This window comes from Salvelinus namaycush, chromosome 23, assembly GCF_016432855.1.
Source record: "Salvelinus namaycush isolate Seneca chromosome 23, SaNama_1.0, whole genome shotgun sequence".
Lineage (NCBI taxonomy): Eukaryota > Metazoa > Chordata > Actinopteri > Salmoniformes > Salmonidae > Salvelinus > Salvelinus namaycush.
In genome coordinates this window covers 2272054-2291605 of record NC_052329.1, presented here as the reverse complement: position 1 = coordinate 2291605, position 19552 = coordinate 2272054, and the positions used below count along the sequence as shown (strand labels likewise).

At 45.1% G+C, this 19552-nt stretch overlaps 1 protein-coding gene across 1 annotated transcript in view; it reads right to left on the bottom strand.

Annotated features, from left to right (window-relative positions):
• trpc6b (transient receptor potential cation channel, subfamily C, member 6b) overlaps positions 1-18650 on the bottom strand; it is a 60271-nt gene extending 41621 nt beyond the window's left edge. The window contains exons 1-4 of the mRNA XM_038962130.1: positions 17877-18650; positions 9827-10012; positions 9423-9587; positions 7201-7417 (exon numbers count right to left, since the gene is read on the bottom strand). Coding sequence (XP_038818058.1) covers positions 7201-7417; positions 9423-9587; positions 9827-10012; positions 17877-18650 — 1342 coding nt within the window. The remainder of the gene's footprint in view (positions 1-7200; positions 7418-9422; positions 9588-9826; positions 10013-17876) is intronic.
• Between the last annotated feature and the right edge of the window lie 902 nt (positions 18651-19552).

Genomic DNA, 19552 nt, shown 5'->3' with positions numbered 1-19552 from the left:
GACCTGGTAGGGTAAGAGTTTAACAAGAAACCATCAGTACTCTGGACCTGGTAGGGTAAGAGTTTAACAGGAAACCATCAGTACTCCAGACCTGGTAGGGTAAGAGTTTAACAGGAAACCATCAGTAGTGGGGACCTGGTAGGGTAAGAGTTTAACAGGAAACCATCAGTACTCTGGACCTGGTAGGGTAAGAGTTTAACAGGAAACCATCAGTAGTGGGGACCTGGTAGGGTAAGAGTTTAACAGGAAACCATCAGTACTCTGGACCTGGTAGGGTAAGAGTTTAACAGGAAACCATCAGTACTCCAGACCTGGTAGGGTAAGAGTTTAACAGGAAACCATCAGTAGTGGGGACCTGGTAGAGTAAGAGTTTAACAGGAAACCATCAGTACTCTGGACCTGGTAGGGTAAGAGTTTAACAGGAAACCATCAGTAGTGGGGACCTGGTAGGGTAAGAGTTTAACAGGAAACCATCAGTAGTGGGGACCTGGTAGGGTAAGAGTTTAACAGGAAACCATCAGTACTCTGGACCTGGTAGGGTAAGAGTTTAACAGGAAACCATCAGTACTCTGGACCTGGTAGGGTAAGAGTTTAACAGGAAACCATCAGTAGTGGGGACCTGGTAGGGTAAGAGTTTAACAGGAAACCATCAGTACTCTGGACCTGGTAGGGTAAGAGTTTAACAGGAAACCATCAGTAGTGGGGACCTGGTAGGGTAAGAGTTTAACAGGAAACCATCAGTACTCTGGACCTGGTAGGGTAAGAGTTTAACAGAAAACCATCAGTACTCCAGACCTGGTAGGGTAAGAGTTTAACAGGAAACCATCAGTACTCTGGACCTGGTAGGGTAAGAGTTTAACAGGAAACCATCAGTAGTGGGGACCTGGTAGGGTAAGAGTTTAACAGGAAACCATCAGTACTCCGGACCTGGTAGGGTAAGAGTTTAACAGGAAACCATCAGTAGTGGGGACCTGGTAGCGTAAGAGTTTAACAGGAAACCATCAGTACTCTGGACCTGGTAGGGTAAGAGTTTAACAGGAAACCATCAGTACTCCGGACCTGGTAGGGTAAGAGTTTAACAGGAAACCATCAGTAGTGGGGACCTGGTAGGGTAAGAGTTTAACAGGAAACCATCAGTACTCCAGACCTGGTAGGGTAAGAGTTTAACAGGAAACCATCAGTAGTGGGGACCTGGTAGAGTAAGAGTTTAACAGGAAACCATCAGTACTCTGGACCTGGTAGGGTAAGAGTTTAACAGGAAACCATCAGTACTCCAGACCTGGTAGGGTAAGAGTTTAACAGGAAACCATCAGTACTCTGGACCTGGTAGGGTAAGAGTTTAACAGGAAACCATCAGTAGTGGGGACCTGGTAGAGTAAGAGTTTAACAGGAAACCATCAGTACTCTGGACCTGGTAGGGTAAGAGTTTAACAGGAAACCATCAGTACTCCGGACCTGGTAGGGTAAGAGTTTAACAGGAAACCATCAGTACTCCGGACCTGGTAGGGTAAGAGTTTAACAGGAAACCATCAGTACTCTGGACCTGGTAGGGTAAGAGTTTAACAGGAAACCATCAGTAGTCTGGACCTGGTAGGGTAAGAGTTTAACAGGAAACCATCAGTAGTGGGGACCTGGTAGGGTAATAGTTTAACAGGAAACCATCAGTAGTGGGGACCTGGTAGAGTAAGAGTTTAACAGGAAACCATCAGTACTCTGGACCTGGTAGGGTAAGAGTTTAACAGGAAACCATCAGTAGTGGGGACCTGGTAGGGTAAGAGTTTAACAGGAAACCATCAGTAGTGGGGACCTGGTAGGGTAATAAGACTTTAGATGCTACTGTAAGGCTATTGGGAATAGTGATATTTATTTTATATGGGGGAAATAAGACAAGTTCTTTAGAATGGTCCACCTAATTATTTTTATAAAACGGGTTGTTTGCATCCTGGATGCTGATTGGTTAATATGCAGGAGTTGTGTCTCATAATTCCACTGTCCAGCAGCCAAGGCAGGAAATTCATAAAAAGCGTATACACATTATTTTTCCATGCTACTAATTTAATTTACAACAGTTGGGGGTTGTACAGACATACTTGTTGGCCTCTACGACCTAGGTACATGCCAATGATTTGTTTAGCATATAGTAACGTCGAATTAGTAGAATGATTAGAATTAACAACTGGGTCACAACATGCGGGCCTGGAGGCCAGGTCATCTGATGCAGCACTCCATCACTCTCCTTCTTGGCAACACTCCATCACTCTCCTTCTTGGTCAAATAGCCCTTACACAGCCTGGAGGTGTGTTGGGCCATTGTCTACTTGAAAAACAAATGATAGTCCCACTGAGCGCAAACCAGATGTGATGGCGTATCACTGCAGAATGCTGTGGGAGCCATGCTGGTTAAGTGTGCCTTGGATTCTAAATAAATCACTGACAGTGTCACCAGCAAAGCACCCCCACACCATCACACCTCCTCCTCCATGCTTCATGATGGGAACCACACATGCTGAGATCATCTGTTCACCTACTCTGCGTCTCACAAAGACAGAGGTTGGAACCAAAAAACTCAAATTTGGACTCATCAGAACAAAGGACAGATTTCCACTGGTCTAATGTCCATTGCTCGTGTTTCTTGGCCCAAGCAAGTCTCTTCTTATTATTGGTGTCCTTTAGTAGTAGTTTCTTCGCAGCAATTCAACTATGAAGGCCTGATTCACACAGTCTCCTCTCAACAGTTGATGTTGAGATGTGTCTGTTACTTGAACTCTGTGAAGCATTTATTTGGGCTGCAATTTCTGAGGCTGGTAACTCTAATGAACTTATCCTCTGCAGTAGCGGTAACTCTGGGTCTTCGTTTCCTGTGGCGGTCCTCATGAGAGCCAGTTTCATCATAGCGCTTGATAGTTTTTGCAACTTCAATTGAAGAAACTTTCAAAGTTCTTGAAATGTTCCTTAATGAGTAATGATGGAGTGCCTTTTCTCTTTGTTTATTTGAGTTGTTCTTGCCACAATATGGACTTGGTTTTTTACCAAATAGGGCTATCTTCTGTATACCACTCCTACCATGTCACACCACAACTTTGGCTCATTGAGAAGGAAAGAAATGCCACAAATTAACTTTTAACAAGGCACACCTGTTAATTGAAATGCATTCCAGGTGACTACCTCATGAAGCTCGTTGAGAGAACAGGGACAAAGTGGAGTCGCAATTCAATGGCTCAGACACAAGACCTATGTGACCCTGTGGCAGGGTCTACAGGAAATCACGGAGTACAAAAAGAAAACCAGCCACATCATGAACACCGACGTCACGCTTCCAAACAAACACCTTCTTTGTCTGCTTTGAGGATAATACAGTGCCACCATCATGGCCCGCTAACAAGAACTGCGCCCACCCCCTCTCCTTCTCCGTGGCCGACGTGAGCAAAACATTTAAACGTGTTAACCCTCACAAGGCTGACGGCCCAGACGGCATCCCTAGCCTCGTCCTCAGAGCATGTGCAGACCAGCTGGCTAGTGTGTTTACGGACATATTCAATCGCTCCCTATCCCAGTCTGCTGTCCCCACATGCTTCAAGATGGCCACCATTGTTCCTGCACCCAAGAAGGCAAAGGCTACTGAACTAAATCGCCCCATAAGCACTCACTTCTGTCATCATGAAGTGCTTTGAGAGACTAGTCAAGGATCATATCACAAATGCACATTTGTGGCCTGCTGGATGTAATTTTGCAGGGCTCTGGCAGTGCTCCTCCTTGCACAAAGGCGGAGGTAGCGGTCCTGCTGCTGGGTTGCTGCCCTCCTACGGCCTCCTCCACGTCTCCTGATGTACTGGCCTGTCTCCTGGTAGCGCCTCCATGCTCTGGACACTACGCTGACAGACACAGCAAACCTTCTTGCCACAGCTCGCATTGATGTGCCATCCTGGATGAGTGGCACTACCTGAGCCACTTGTGTGGGTTGTAGACTCCGTCTCATGCTACCACTAGAGTGAAAGCACCGCCAGCATTCAAAAGTGACCAAAACATCAGCCAGGAAGCATAGGAACTGAGAAGTGGTCTGTGGTCACCACCTGCAGAACCACTCCTTTATTAGGGGTGTCTTGCTATTTGCCTATAATTTCCACCTTTTGTCTATTCCATTTGCACAACAGCATGTGAAATTTATTGTCAATCAGTGTTGCTTCCTAAGTGGACAGTTTGATTTCACAGAAGTGTGATTGACTTGGAGTTACATTGTGTTGTTTAAGTGTTCCCTTTATTTTTTTGAGCAGTGTATATACTGTATTCTATACCATCTATTGCATCTTGCCTATGCCGCTCGGCCATCGCTCATCCATATATTTATATGTACATATTTTAATTCACCCTTTTAGATGTGTGTGTATTAGGTAGTTGTTGGGGGAATTGTTCAATTACTTGTTAGATATTAATGCACTGTCAGAACTAGAAACACAAGCATTTCGCTACACTCGCATTAACATCTGCTAACCATGTGTATGTGACAACAAAAAATATATATGATTTTGAGAATGCCAAGAGTGTGCAAAGCTGTCATCAAGGCAAAGGGTGGCTACTTTGAATAATCTAAAATGTAAAATATATTTAGATTTGTTTAACAATTTTTTGGTGTTAGAATGACAATCACAGAGAAAGGGATGGGGCAACAACTCTTACAATTCCAACTATTGAATCCTGCAAGATACTAGCCTTAATTATACAACAATACAACTTTTTTGTTTTTGGGCCTGCGTGACAGACATCTTTATTGGTCAGCTAATACTGGTAAATACCCAGTGCAGCACCCTCAGCTCCCTTACTTACTGCAGCCTTTTGGATATTTATTAAATCATTATTTATTGAAGTTGTTGTCTCTCATCATCATTGAATGTCTGCTAGCTAGGTACATGCCAATCGTTTGTTTAGCATAGCAACGTCGAATGAATAGAGTGATTAGAATTAACGACTGGGTTAAAACATTACAAAATAACTAACGACCAGCAACTTCAGAATGCAAAAAAGAATTCACTGGTTACAATTATGTTTTTAATTATAACTTGTCATTCATATCTTTTATAAATATGTTGGCAACCGTTTTATAAAAGCAATAATGCCCTCGAACCCAGGAATTATCTTGCGACAACTCCCTCCAAAGGCTGTATCCCAGGCCTTGGCTTCGACTCGGGCAGCTGTTGTAGGGATTTGTCGGGATCTCAGGCATCATTGCTTAAATCTGAGAATGGCTCTAGGATTTTTTATAAATTGATGTGCAGCTTGGGGAAAGCTTTAAAAAGTGCCTTTGATCTACTTTGATACATGCAGATTACTGGAATTGTTATCGAGGTGAACCATTTGCTTCCTGTTATGGAGGTGAACCATTTGCTTCCTGTTATGGAGGTGAACCATTTGCTTCCTGTTATGGAGGTGAACCCTTTGCTTCCTGTTATGGAGGTGAACCCTTTGCTTCCTGTTATGGAGGTGAACCATTTGCTTCCTGTTATGGAGGTGAACCATTTGCTTCCTGTTATGGAGGTGAACCATTTGCTTCCTGTTATGGAGGTGAACCATTTGCTTCCTGTTATGGAGGTGAACCATTTGCTTCCTGTTATGGAGGTGAACCATTTGCTTCCTGTTAAATTCAATGTTATTAAAGGGTTAGTGCTAGCACCGCAATCTGATTGGTTACATTCTTGCCCTTAGAACAGCCTCAATTCGTCGGGTCATCGACTCTACAAGGTCTTTAAAGCGTTCCACAGGGATGCTGGTCCATGTTGACTCCAATGCACACGGGAAACTGTTGAGCGTGAAAAACCCAGCAGCGTTGCAGTTCTTGACACAAACCGGTGTGCCTGGCACCTACTACCATACCCTGTTCAAAGGCACTTAAATATTTTGTCTTGCCCATTCACCCTCTGAATGGCACACATACACAATCCATGTCTAAAGGCTTAAAAATCCTTCTTCAACCTGTCATCCTCCCCTTCATCTACACTGATTGAAGTGGATTTAACAAGTGACATCAATAAGGGATCATAGCTTTCACCTGGATTCACCTGGTCTGTGTATGTCATGGAAGAGCAGGTGTTCTTAATGTTTTGTGTACTCAGTGTATGTGCAAGCACACGTCTGTGTGTGTCCATGTGTGTGTGTGTGTGTGTGTGTGTGTGTGTCCGTGTGTGTCCATGTGTGCGTGTGTGTGTGTGTGTACGTGTGTGTGTCCATGTGTGTGTGTGTGTGTGTACGTGTGTGTGCGTGTCCATGTGTGCGTGTGTGTGTCCATGTGTGTGTGTCCATGTGTGTGTGTGTGTGTGTGTGTGTGTGTACATGTGTGTGTGTCCATGTGTGTGTGTCCATGTGTGTGTGTCCATGTGTGTGTGTGTGTGTGTGTGTGTGTGTGTACGTGTGTGTGTCCATGTGTGCGTGTGTGTGTCCATGTGTGTGTGTAAATGTGTGTGTGTGTGTGTGTCCATGTGTGTGTGTGTGTGTGTGTACGTGTGTGTGTCCATGTGTGTGTGTGTGTACGTGTGTGTGTGTACGTGTGTGTGTACGTGTGTGTGTGTGTGTACACGTGTGTGTGTCCGTGTGTGTGTGTGTGTGTACGTGTGTGTGTGTCCATGTGTGTGTGTACGTGTGTGTGTATGTGTGTGTGTGTACGTGTGTGTGTGTGTATGTGTGTGTGTGTACGTGTGTGTGTCCATGTGTGTGTGTCCATGTGTGTGTGTCCATGTGTGTGTGTCCATGTGTGTGTGTATGTGTGTGTGTACGTGTGTGTGTACGTGTGTGTGTACGTGTGTGTCCGTGTGTGTGTGTGTGTGTGTGTACGTGTGTGTGTCCATGTGTGTGTGTGTGTGTACGTGTGTGTGTCCATGTGTGTGTGTGTGTGTACGTGTGTGTGTACGTGTGTGTGTCCATGTGTGTGTGTGTGTACGTGTGTGTGTGTACGTGTGTGTGTACGTGTGTATGTCCATGTGTGTGTCCATGTGTGTGTGTGTGTGTGTACGTGTGTGTGTGTCCATGTGTGTGTGTGTGTGTGTGTACGTGTGTGTGTACGTGTGTGTGTCCATGTGTGTGTGTGTGTACGTGTGTACGTGTGTGTGTACGTGCGAGCGCGCGCGCGCTCACATGCGTATGTACTACAGAAAATACAAAATCATATTTATTATTATACATATTAATAACATAGTATATACAGTTTGTATATGACCTATGACCCAGGATATGATGAGTATCTCCATCCAGGTGAAGGGGGTGGTCGTCATCCTGAACAGCTGAGAGGGGTGGTCCTGTACGGTCATGTTAGGGAGCAGTTTGGTACCCTGGAAGCGATCTGCTGCATTCATCACCAGCAGGCCCAGGAAGATGGTGAAGGAAGCTGCATGGGCCACGAACTTCAGGAAGGGACCACGCATTATCTTCCCCAGCTGAGAAGAAGAAAGAAGATGAATAGTACCCCGATGGAACCCCAGAGACCAGGAGGACAGCCTTAAGGTAGATGAATAGTACCCCGATGGAACCCCAGAGACCAGGAGGACAGCCTTAAGGTAGATGAATAGTACCCCGATGGAACCCCAGAGACCAGGAGGACAGCCTTAAGGTAGATGAATAGTACCCCTATGGAACCCCAGAGACCAGGAGGACAGCCTTAAGGTAGATGAATAGTACCCCGATGGAACCCCAGAGACCAGGAGGACAGCCTTAAGGTAGATGAATAGTACCCCGATGGAACCCCAGAGACCAGGAGGACAGCCTTAAGGTAGATGAATAGTACCCCGATGGAACCCCAGAGACCAGGAGGACAGCCTTAAGGTAGATGAATAGTACCCCGATGGAACCCCAGAGACCAGGAGGACAGCCTTAAGGTAGATGAATAGTACCCCGATGGAACCCCAGAGACCAGGAGGACAGCCTTAAGGTAGATGAATAGTACCCCGATGGAACCCCAGAGACCAGGAGGACAGCCTTAAGGTAGATGAATAGTACCCCGATGGAACCCCAGAGACCAGGAGGACAGCCTTAAGGTAGATGAATAGTACCCCGATGGAACCCCAGAGACCAGGAGGACAGCCTTAAGGTAGATGAATAGTACCCCTATGGAACCCCAGAGACCAGGAGGACAGCCTTTAGGTAGATGAATAGTACCCCTATGGAACCCCAGAGACCAGGAGGACAGCATTAAGGTAGATGAATAGTACCCCTATGGAACCCCAGAGACCAGGAGGACAGCATTAAGGTAGATGAATAGTACCCCTATGGAACCCCAGAGACCAGGAGGACAGCCTTAAGGTAGATGAATAGTACCCCGATGGAACCCCAGAGACCAGGAGGACAGCCTTAAGGTAGATGAATAGTACCCCGATGGAACCCCAGAGACCAGGAGGACAGCCTTAAGGTAGATGAATAGTACCCCGATGGAACCCCAGAGACCAGGAGGACAGCCTTAAGGTAGATGAATAGTACCCCTATGGAACCCCAGAGACCAGGAGGACAGCCTTTAGGTAGATGAATAGTACCCCTATGGAACCCCAGAGACCAGGAGGACAGCATTAAGGTAGATGAATAGTACCCCTATGGAACCCCAGAGACCAGGAGGACAGCATTAAGGTAGATGAATAGTACCCCTATGGAACCCCAGAGACCAGGGGGACAGCCTTAAGGTATATGAATAGTACCCCTATGGAACCCCAGAGACCAGGGGGACAGCCTTAAGGTATATGAATAGTACCCCTATGGAACCCCAGAGACCAGGAGGACAGCCATAAGGTAGATGAATAGTACCCCTATGGAACCCCAGAGACCAGGAGGACAGCCTTAAGGTAGATGAATAGTACCCCTATGGAACCCCAGAGACCAGTCTTAAGGTAGATGAATAGTACCCCGATGGAACCCCAGAGACCCGGGGGACAGCCTTAAGGTATATGAATAGTACCCCTATGGAACCCCAGAGACCAGGAGGACAGCCTTAAGGTAGATGAATAGTACCCCTATGGAACCCCAGAGACCAGGAGGACAGCCTTAAGGTAGATGAATAGTACCCCGATGGAACCCCAGAGACCAGGAGGACAGCCTTAAGGTAGATGAATAGTACCCCTATGGAACCCCAGAGACCAGGAGGACAGCCTTAAGGTAGATGAATAGTACCCCGATGGAACCCCAGAGACCAGGGGGACAGCCTTAAGGTAGATGAATAGTACCCCTATGGAACCCCAGAGACCAGGAGGACAGCCTTAAGGTAGATGAATAGTACCCCTATGGAACCCCAGAGACCAGGAGGACAGCCTTACGGGTTCGAGGGGCAACATTCGGGTTCGAGGGGCAACAAGTCGAGGGGCAACAAGTCGAGGGGCAACAAGTCTCTAGGGTTTCAGCTGATCACAAAAGCATGATTCCAAATCACTTCCACTACAGGTATAAGCAGTGTACGCTGACCTTGCTAGTCGGTGCCACCCAGTAGAGCAGAGCCAGGACAGGCAGTCCAACAGCTACACCCAGAACTACCAGAAACTTGACAACGTTGGTCTGCTGTCTCAGTCCAGACAGGTTCTCGTACCAGATAGACATGAGTTGCTGCTGGCAGTTTGGATGGGCTATGAACTACGATGGAGGGATGAGAAGAGAAAGATAAGTAGAGATAAGTGGAGGGATGAAAGTGTGTGTCTCTCAATAACATATTAAAAAGTAAAAAAACCTCATATGACCCCCCCCCCTCTTAACTTGGCAATCATTGCTTTTCTGTGTCCTATCGTGGCAGTGAAAAGCATCCTTGCTCATCCAGACATTTGTTGAGCCACAACCACACCAACAGTACGTCTGCTGATAACAATTCTCCTCACCTTCTTCAGTTCATATTTTATTGCGAGCTTTAGTCTTATAAAGCTTGGTCTTCCATGTGGCTCATAGTTTTCACTGGCATCAATGTCCCCATTCAAGATGGCCTCCACCTCTTCCGTGTTACGGCACAGGTCCAGCAGTCCGACCACAAAGTCTTCACATTGCACAGACAGTTCTTTGTAATCTTTCTGTAACGGAAGAAAGAAACATTTAATGAAAGAAAGTGGTTAAAGGAGAGAACCTTTTCAACAAACGTCTACTTAAAAGGGTACCGAGCTCCAAGTGCAACCACAATTTATGGCCTGGTTCCTCTCTAGGTTTCTTCCTAGGTTTTGGCCTTTCTAGGGAGTTTTTCCTAGCCACCGTGCTTCTACACCTGCATTGCTTGCTGTTTGGGGTTTCAGGCTGGGTTTCTGTACAGCACTTTGTGATATCAGCTGATGTAAGAAGGGCTTTTATAAATACATTTGATTTGATTTGATTAGTCTGTACCATACTGTTAGTTCTCAAAGGTCTGAGGGAAATACAATGACCCTGCATGAAATGTACTTCCTCACACTTAGCCTCCAGTCACACCCTATAGGCTATAGCCCTTCCAATCAGAAAACATCATCATCAGCACAACATGAGAATAGAAAAGCTTCAAATCCAAACCTCTTCAGGAGTGATTGGCAGAAAATTCCACATAAACAACTAAAACTAACACGATGGTTAAGAATGCTGTCTTACAGCATTGTGACATGAGTTAAGAATGATGTCTTACAGCATTGTGACATGAGTTAAGAATGATGTCTTAAAGCATTGTGACATGAGTTAAGAATGATGTCTTACAGCATTGTGACATGAGTTAAGAATGATGTCTTACAGCATTGTGACATGAGTTAAGAATGATGTCTTAAAGCATTGTAACATGAGTTAAGAATGATGTCTTAAAGCATTGTGACATGAGTTAAGAATGATTTCTTAAAGCATTGTGACATGAGTTAAGAATGCTGTCTTACAGCATTGTGACATGAGTTAAGAATGCTGTCTTACAGCATTGTGACATGAGTTAAGAATGATGTCTTAAAGCATTGTGACATGAGTTAAGAATGATGTCTTAAAGCATTGTGACATGAGTTAAGAATGATGTCTTACAGCATTGTGACATGAGTTAAGAATGCTGTCTTACAGCATTGTGACATGAGTTAAGAATGATGTCTTAAAGCATTGTGACATGAGTTAAGAATGATGTCTTAAAGCATTGTGACATGAGTTAAGAATGATGTCTTACAGCATTGTGACATGAGTTAAGAATGCTGTCTTACAGCATTGTGACATGAGTTAAGACTGATGTCTTAAAGCATTGTGACATGAGTTAAGACTGATGTCTTACAGCATTGTGACATGAGTTAAGAATGATGTCTTACAGCATTGTGACATGAGTTAAGACTGATGTCTTAAAGCATTGTGACATGAGTTAAGAATGATGTCTTACAGCATTGTGACATGAGTTAAGAATGATGTCTTACAGCATTGTGACATGAGTTAAGAATGATGTCTTACAGCATTGTGACATGACAAACAGAACTGTCCTTTGAAACAACCACCATCTGTTGAAGTATGACAGAAATCAGCTAGTTGATGCTCTTAATGACTTTACAGCGCATTCGGAAAATATTCAGACCCCTTGACCCCCCCCCCCCCAACTTTTATTTAACTAGGCAAGTCAGTTAAGAACAAATTCTTATTTACAATGACGGCCTACCCCGGCCAAACCCGGGCCAATTGTGTACCACCCTATGGGACTACCAATCACGGCCGGATGTGAAACAGCCTGGATTTGAACCAGGAAGTGTAATGACGCTTCTTGAACTGAGATGCAGTGCCTTAGACCATTGCACCACTCAGGAGTATAGCCTTATTCTAAAAATGATTAAATAAATACAAATCCTCACCAATCTACACACAATACCCCATAATGACAAAGTGAAAACAGGTTTGTAGAAATTGTTTCAGATTTATATATAAAAAATAAAAAACAGAAGTACCTTATTTAAATAAGTATTCAGACCCATTGTTATGAGACTCTACATTGAGCTCAGGTGCATCCTGTTTCCATTGATCATCCTTGAGATGTTTCTACAACTTGATTGGAGTCCTCCTGTAAATTCAATTGATTTGACATGATTTGGAAAGGCACACCTGTCTATATAAGGTACCACAGTTGACAGTCAATGCAAAAACCAAGCAATGAGGTCGAAGGAATTGTCAGAAGAGCTCCAAGACAGGATTGTGTCGAGGCACAGAACTGGGGAAGGGTACCAAAATATTTCTGCAGCATTGAAGGTCCCCAAGAACACAGTGGCCTCCATCATTCTTAAATGGAAGAAGTTTGGAACCACAAAGAGCTGGCCGCCCGCCCAAACTGAGTAATCTGGGGAGAAGGGCATTGGTCAGAGAGGTGACCAAGAACCTGATGGTCACTCTGACATAGATCCAGAGTTCCTCTGTGGAGATGACAGAATCTTCCAGAAGGACAACCATTCCTGCAGCACTCTACCAATCAGGCCTTTGCAGTAAAGTGGCCAGACGGAAGCCAGTCCTCAGTAAAAGGCACATGACAGCCTGCTTGGAGTTTACCAAAAGGCACCAATGAGAAACAAGATTATCTGGTGTGATGAAACCAAGATTGAACTCTTTGTCCTGAATGCCAAGTGTTACATCTGGAGGAAACCTGGCACCGTCCCTACGGTGAAGCGCGGTGGTGGCAGCATCATGCTGTGAGGATGTTTTTCAGCTGCAGGGACTGGGAGACTAGTCAGGATCGAGGGAAAGATGAATGGAGCAAAGTACAGAGCGATCCTTGATGAAAACCTGCTCCAGAGAGCTCAGGACCTCAGACTGGGTGAAGGTTCACTTTCCAGCAGGACAACAACCCTAAGCACACAGCCAAGACAACGCAGGAGTGGCTTTGGGACAAGTCTCTGAATGTCCGTGAGTGTCCCAGCCAAAGCCCGGAGTTGAACCCGATCAAACATTTCTGGAGAGATCGGAAAATAGCTGTGCAGTGACGCTCCCCATCCAACCTGACAGAGCTTGAGAAGATCTGTAGAGAAGAATGGGAGAAACACCCCAAATTCAGGTGTGCCAAGCTTGTAGCGTCATACCCAAGAAGACTTGAGGCTGTAATTGCTGCCAAATGTGCTTCAACAAAGTCCTGGGTCTGAATACTTATGTTAATGTAATATTTTCATTTTTATGTACTTGCAAACATTTCTTAAAACCGGTTTTTGCTTTGTCATTATGGGGTATTGTGTGTAGATTGATGAGAGGGAAAAAAACGATGTAATCAATTTTAGAATAAGGCATTAACGTAACAAAATGTGGAAAAAGTCAAGGAGTCTGAATACTTTTCGAATGCACTGTATCTGGAACAAGCACTGTACACCTACGTGTAGTCAAAAGGCCACAGACATGCTAAACACAGGTCACACCAGGTACACCCACATCCTCACAAATATTCATTATGTACAAACACAGCTTAGTTTCAGACAAAAGTAATATTATTCATACAGTACTCCAGGCATGTATCCCAAATGACACCCTATTCCCTATATAGTACACTACTTCCTGGTCAAAAGTAGTGCACTATACAGGAAATAGGGTGCCATTCGGGATGCACATCCAGGTTTCTATAGCAACAGCTTAACGTATTGCAGTACATTTTCCTGACCGCACTTCTGACACATTCAACAATCCGGCCACCTTTATTCTGCCTACCTGCCCTTTTCCCTGTGGAATATCATGCTCATCAAAATAAACAACACCTTACAGCAAAGACACTGAGTAAAGGGATCATCAATGATAATGGGTGAATGATTTCAATATCCATTAGATCCATGGATCCCCATTAGTTCCTGCCAAGGCAGCAGCAACTCTTCCTGGGGTTTATTATGGATCCCCATTAGTTCCTGCCAAGGCAGCAGCAACTCTTCCTGGGGTTTATTATGGATCCCCATTAGTTCCTGCCGAGGCAGCAGCTACTCTTCCTGGGGTTTATCATGGATCCCCATTAGTTCCTGCCAAGGCAGCAGCTACTCTTCCTGGGGTTTATTATGGATCCCCATTAGTTCCTGCCAAGGCAGCAGCTACTCTTCCTGGGGTTTATTATGGATCCCTATTAGTTCCTGCCAAGGCAGCAGATACTCTTCCTGGGGTTTATTATGGATCCCCATTAGTTCCTGCCAAGGCAGCAGCTACTCTTCCTGGGATTTTATTATGGATCCCTGTTAGTTCCTGTCAAGGCAGCAGCTACTCTTCCTGGGATTTTATTAAGGATCCCCATTAGTTCCTGCCAAGGCAGCAGCTACTCTTCCTGGGGTTTATTATGGATCCCCATTAGTTCCTGCCAAGGCAGCAGCTACTCTTCCTGGGGTTTATTATGGATCCCCATTAGTTCCTGTCAAGGCAGCAGCTACTCTTCCTGGGGTTTATTATGGATCCCCATTAGTTCCTGCCAAGGCAGCAGCTACTCTTCCTGGGGTTTATTATGGATCCCATTAGTTCCTGCCAAGGCAGCAGCTACTCTTCCTGGGGTTTATTTTGGATCCCCATTAGTTCCTGCCAAGTCAGCAGCTACTCTTCCTGGGGTTTATTATGGATCCCCATTAGTTCCTGCCAAGGCAGCAGCTACTCTTCCTGGGGTTTATTATGGATCCCCATTAGTTCCTGCCAAGGCAGCAGCTACTCTTCCTGGGGTTTATTATGGATCCCCATTAGTTCCTGCCAAGGCAGCAGCTACTCTTCCTGGGGTTTATTTTGGATCCCCATTAGTTCCTGCCAAGTCAGCAGCTACTCTTCCTGGGGTTTATTATGGATCCCCATATGTTCCTGCCAAGGCAGCAGCTACTCTTCCTGGGGTTTATTATGGATCCCCATTAGTTCCTGCCAAGGCAGCAGCTACTCTTCCTGGGGTTTATTATGGATCCCCATTAGTTCCTGCCAAGGCAGCAGCTACTCTTCCTGGGGTTTATTATGGATCCCCATTAGTTCCTGCCAAGGCAGCAGTTACTCTTCCTGGGGCTTATTATGGATCCCCATTAGTTCCTGCCAAGGCAGCAGCTAGGTAACACATTTCACAACAGATTTCACAACACACTAAGTGTGTGCCCTCAGGCCCATACTCCACTACCACATATCTACAGTACTAAATCCATGTGTATGTATAGTGTGTATGTTATCGTGTGTGTGTGTGTGTGTGTGTGTGTGTGTGTGTGTGTGTGTGTGTGTGTGTGTGTGTGTGTGTGTGTGTGTGTGTGTGTATAGTGCGTATGTTATCATGTGTGTGTATGCATGTGTCTGTACCTATGTTTGTGTTGCTTCACAGTCCCCGCTGTTCCATAAGGTGTATTTTTATCTGTGCTGTTTGTAACTACACTGGTAGGTTGATTGATAACCTGAACCAGGTTGCAGGCACTAGTTACAATGTGAAGCTTTCTCTTGAGTGGGAAGCCTGATGAAAGTCAGTCAATATTTAAATCACCCAGAAAATATACTTCTCTGTTGATATCACATACATTATCAAGCATTTCACACATTATCCAGATACTGACTGTTAGCAGGTACAGGAAGGTATTACTGAAGAGCTCAGTGACTTTTAACGTGGCACCGTCATAGGATGCCACCTTTCCAACAAGTCAGTTCGTCAAATATCTACCCTGCTAGAGCTGCCCGGTCAACTGTAAATGCTGTTATTGTGAAGTGGAAACGTCTAGGAGCAATAACGGCTCATCCGCGAAGTGGTAGACCACACAAGTTCACAGAACGGGACCTCGGTTGAAACTCACTACCGACTTCCAATCTGCCTCTGGAAGCAACGTCAGCACAAGAACTGTTTGTCGGGAGCTTCAGGAAATGGATTTCCATGGCCGAGCAGCCGCACACAAGCCTATGATCACCATGCACAATGCCAAGCATTGGCTGGAGTGGTGTAAAGCTCACCGCCATTGGACTCTGGAGCAGTGGAAACGTGTTCTCTGGAGTGATGAATCACGCTTCACCATCTGGCAGTTCAACGGACAATTCTGGGAAGCCAGGAAAACGCTACCTGTCTGAAGTCTTACTGCCAACTGTAAAGTTTGGTGGAGGAGGAATAATGGTCTGGGGCTGTTTTTCATGGATTGGGACCCTTAATTCCAGTGAAGGGAAATCTTAACGCTGCAGCATACAATGACATTCTAGAAGATTCTGTTCTTCCAACTTTGTGGCAACAGTTTGGAGAAGGCCCTTTCCCGTTTCAGCATGACAATGTCATCGTGCACAAAGTGAGGTCCATACAGAAATGTATGGTTGAGATCGGTGTGGAAGAACTTGACTGGCCTGCTCAGAGCCCTGACCTCAACCCCATCAAACACCTTTGGGATGAATTGGAACGCCGACTGCGAGCCAGGCCTAATCACCCAACATCAGTGTCCAAGCTCACTAATGCTCTTGTGGCTGAATCGAAGCAAGTCCCCGCAGCAATGTTCCAACATCTAGTGGAAAGCATTTCCAGAAGACTGGGGGCTGTTATAGCAGCAAAGGAGGGACCAACTCCATATTAATGTCCATGATGTTTGACGGGCAGGTGTCCATATACTTTTGGTCATGTAGTGTATTACTCTAGACATACAGGAAAGCTGTTTCCATGGAGATATTACTCTAGACATACAGGAAATCTGTTTCCATGGAGATATTACTCTAGACATACAGGAAATCTGTTTCCATGGAGATATTACTCTAGACATACAGGAAAGCTGTTTCCATGGAGATATTACTCTAGACATACAGGAAAGCTGTTCCCATGGAGATATTACTCTAGACATACAGGAAAGCTGTTCCCATGGAGATATTACTCTAGACATACAGGAAAGCTGTTCCCATGGAGATATTACTCTAGACATACAGGAAAGCTGTTCCCATGGAGATATTACTCTAGACACACAGGAAAGTTGTTCCCATGGAGATATTACTCTAGACATACAGGAAAGCTGTTTCCATGGAGATATTACTCTAGACATACAGGAAAGCTGTTCCCATGGAGATATTACTCTAGACATACAGGAAAGCTGTTTCCATGGAGATATTACTCTAGACATACAGGAAAGCTGTTTCCATGGAGATATTACTCTAGACATACAGGAAAGCTGTTCCCATGGAGATATTACTCTAGACATACAGGAAAGCTGTTTCCATGGATATATTACTCTAGACATACAGGAAAGCTGTTTCCATGGAGATATTACTCTAGACATACAGGAAAGCTGTTCCCATGGAGATATTACTCTAGACATACAGGAAAGCTGTTTCCATGGAGATATTACTCTAGACATACAGGAAAGCTGCTTCCATGGAGATATTACTCTAGACATACAGGAAAGCTGTTCCCATGGAGATATTACTCTAGACATACAGGAAAGCTGTTCCCATGGAGATATTACTCTAGACATACAGGAAAGCTGTTTCCATGGAGATATTACTCTAGACATACAGGAAAGCTGCTTCCATGGAGATATTACTCTAGACATACAGGAAAGCTGTTCCCATGGAGATATTACTCTAGACATACAGGAAAGCTGTTCCCATGGAGATATTACTCTAGACATACAGGAAAGCTATAGAAGGTTGCATGAAATAGCTGTGAAATGATTCAGAATATAATATAATAAATGATTCATGATGATCACTCCTCTCTTTCTCTCAGGGGAAAAGGTGTGGTTTAAAGGGGATGCAACCACAGCAAATATATTAGAAGAACAACACCCTTATGGGACAGTTTTCCCAACAGAGATTGCGGAGTACTAGACATTAAAAAACACTTCCAATAGAGTGTCGTTTTTAGGCTAGGAGTAGGTTTAACCTGGGTCAGAAAACCAGCTGTATATCTTTTGCCCACCTCTCATGACCAGACTCTGCAGTCATTTTGATCAAGGTCTGTTAATAAAAAACAACTTCTAATTTCATTAGCAAGGACACAATTTTGACATATAACTGAATTACTTGACGGGGCGAGTCATGCTCCCATTGCAGTACCTTAAACTCCTTCTCGATGTTAGCCAGGACAGCCAGCTCGTTGCTCAGCTCCAGGGCAGCCATCACAGGGTCTTTGCTAGAGAGAGACATGTAGGCCGGGCTGGCCAGGCCTTTATAGGCATTGATACGGGACCGAGAGTGGCTGAACGAGTCATGGTTCTGGTGGTAGCTGCAGGTGCCACACTTACAGAGGTAGTCGTGTGGTCGCTCGATACGGGCGTCCTTCCTCAGGAGGATGTGTACTACCTCGTACTCATGGCAGTGAGAGGCCAGGATGATGGGGGTGATGTCATGAGAGAACCGTGTACCATCCTCGTCATAGGAGAAGAAGTCGTCTTGTGTCTCTGCTTGGCCAGGACTGTTGACGAGCCTTTGTGTATCTGCGAAGGACCTGTGACTCAATATAGCCTCCACTATCCTAATGTATCCTTTACTGATAGCCAACAGAAGAGCATCCCCTATCCTGGCCAGATTATCCTTATTCAGTAACAGCTCCGTAACCTCTAGATGCTCATTGGCCACCGCCAGCTGTAATGCATTCTGGCCCATGTAGTCCACACAGTTGACGTTGAGTTCAGGAAGTTCCTCCAGCATCTTGCGGACCCCGGGGATGTTGCCGTACTCCGCCGCGTCCAGGAAGCGCTCCTCGGTCAGGGATAGGCTGGCTGAGCGGGCGCTGAACATGTAGGCCGGCCCCCGCATGCCCAGCCTCCGTGTCTTGGCCAGCGTCTGTCGTAGCATGGTGTGACGGTCCTCATTGATCCATCTGAACATCCAAAACATACAGAGAGAGTTAGATGCTGGTTAATGGTAGCCTGGATTCTCAGGTCAGAAAGTTAGAGAGGCTGGTTTATGGTAGCCTGGACTCTCAGGTCAGAAAGTTAGAGAGGCTGGTTTATGGTAGCCTGCACTCTCAGGTCAGAGAGAGTTTGAGAGGCTGGTTTATGGTAGCCTGGACACTCAGGTCAGAAAGTTAGAGAGGCTGGTTAATGGTAGCCTGGATTCTCAGGTCAGAAAGTTAGAGAGGCTGGTTTATGGTAGCATGGACTCTCAGGTCAGAGAGAGTTTGAGAGGCTGGTTTATGGTAGCCTGGACTCAGACATTTTTATTTAACAAGGCAAGTAAGTTAAAAACAAATTCTTATTTACAATGACGGCCTAACTAACTGTATATCTAACTGTATGTTCATACTGCAGCCTTCTAACAGTAACTGTATGTTCATACTGCAGCCTTTAACTGTAACTATGTTCATACTGCAGCCTTCTAACAGTAACTGTATGTTCATACTGCAGCCTTCTAACTGTATGTTCATACTGCAGCCTTCTAACTGTAACTATGTTCATACTGCAGCCTTCTAACAGTAACTGTATGTTCATACTGCAGCCTTCTAACTGTATGTTCATACTGCAGCCTTCTAACAGTAACTATGTTCATACTGCAGCCTTCTAACAGTAACTATGTTCATACTGCAGCCTTCTAACTGTAACTATGTTCATACTGCAGCCTTCTAACAGTAACTATGTTCATACTGCAGCCTTCTAACAGTAACTATGTTCATACTGCAGCCTTCTAACAGTAACTATGTTCATACTGCAGCCTTCTAACAGTAACTATGTTCATACTGCAGCCTTCTAACTGTATGTTCATACTGCAGCCTTCTAACAGTACTATGTTCA